The sequence below is a fragment of the Carassius gibelio genome, chromosome A16 (assembly GCF_023724105.1).
Source record: "Carassius gibelio isolate Cgi1373 ecotype wild population from Czech Republic chromosome A16, carGib1.2-hapl.c, whole genome shotgun sequence".
NCBI classification, from domain to species: Eukaryota; Metazoa; Chordata; class Actinopteri; order Cypriniformes; family Cyprinidae; genus Carassius; species Carassius gibelio.
Genome location: NC_068386.1, coordinates 31,104,409 through 31,106,117, shown reverse-complemented (window position 1 = coordinate 31,106,117; position 1,709 = coordinate 31,104,409). Strand labels below are relative to the sequence as shown.

Here is a 1,709-nt window from a genome sequence, read left to right as displayed (position 1 = left end):
GCCACATGTACAGTTTGTCTATCTCTGTCGCTGATGAGGGATTCACATGTGATAAATGCAGGGAAACAGTTAGGCTGACAGAAGATTTCAGAATTAGAGACACGCATCCAAACTTTAATTGAGGACAGTAAGAATGTTAGGGCTCTAGATATGGCTTTGGATGCGTCTAGCTCAGGGATTCCTGTACATTGTCCGGTTCCAGCAGAGCCCCTGCAGCAGGGCAACTGGGTGACGGTGAGGCAGCATAGTCGTGGGTCAAAACACCGCTCTTCTGTTCCGATCAAAACATTAAACAGGTTCTCCCCACTCAGTGATGCACCCACTGAGAAACCTGATGAAAGTGCTCTAGTTATTGGCGATTCTATTGTACGGAACGTGAATATAGAGACACCAGCCACCATAGTCAAATGTTTACCGGGAGCCAGAGCGCCTGACATCTTGGCAAATTTAAAAGTGCTGGCTAATGCTAAACGTAAATACAGTAAGATTGTTATTCATGCCGGCGCTAATGATGTTCGACTTCGCCAGTCGGAGATCACTAAAAATAACTTTAAAGAGGTGTGTGAACTTGCAAGCACGATGTCAGACACTGTAATATGCTCTGGTCCCCTCCCTGCTTACCGTGGTGATGAGATGCATAGCAGATTGTCATCACTCAATGGCTGGATGTCTAAGTGGTGCCCACAGAATAACATAGGTTATATAGACAATTGGACGAGCTTTTGGGGCAGACCTGACCTGTTTAAAAGAGATGGTCTTCATCCCTCCTGGGGTGGCGCCACTCTTCTGTCTAGAAATATGGCAAATAGTCTTAGTGTTTATACTTGACTAACTGGGGCCCAGGTCAGGAAGCAGACAGACTGGCTAAACCGACCGTCTGCTAGCTGCCTCCCGTCACAGAGGTCAGTTAATTCTCAGCACATAGAGACTCTTTCACCTAGATATCACACTATAGAGACTGTGTCTGTTCCACGAACTAGAAAATACAAAAAACGTCCAAACCAAGTTAAGGTTAACAATTTAATTGAGGTTCAACAAATAAAAAACAAATGCAATATGGATAAACAAATGATAAAGATTGGCTTATTGAATATCAGATCCATTTCTACGAAAACACTTTTTGTAAATAATATGATAACTGATCATAATATAGATGTGCTCTGCTTGACAGAAACCTGGCTAAAACCTGATGATTACATTATTTTAAATGAGTCCACCCCCCAAGATTATTGTTATAAACACGAGCCGCGTCTTGCTTCAATTTATAATAACGTTTTCAGGATTTCTCAGAGGGCAGGCTTCAAGTATAACTCGTTTGAAGTAATGGTGCTTCATATAACATTATCCAGAGAAACCAATGTTAATGATAAATCCCCTGTTATGTTTGTACTGGCTACTGTATACAGGCCACCAGGGCACCATACAGACTTTATTAAAGAGTTTGGTGATTTTACATCCGAGTTAGTTCTGGCTGCAGATAAAGTCTTAATAGTTGGTGATTTTAATATCCATGTCGATAATGAAAAAGATGTATTGGGATCAGCATTTATAGACATTCTGAACTCTATTGGTGTTAGACAACACGTTTCAGGACCTACTCATTGTCGAAATCATACTCTAGATTTAATACTGTCACATGGAATTGATGTTGATAGTGTTGAAATTATTCAGCCAAGTGATGATATCTCAGATCATTATTTAGTTCTGTG

The 1,709-nt window shown here is 41.0% G+C and overlaps 1 protein-coding gene across 1 annotated transcript; it reads left to right on the top strand.

Annotated features, from left to right (window-relative positions):
• Positions 1-1,244, top strand: LOC128030955 (uncharacterized). Its single transcript, XM_052619059.1, has one exon. It carries the CDS (start codon positions 151-153, stop codon positions 826-828), a length of 678 nt encoding a protein of 225 aa, XP_052475019.1. The 5' UTR covers positions 1-150; the 3' UTR covers positions 829-1,244.
• The last annotated feature ends 465 nt before the right edge of the window (positions 1,245-1,709 follow it).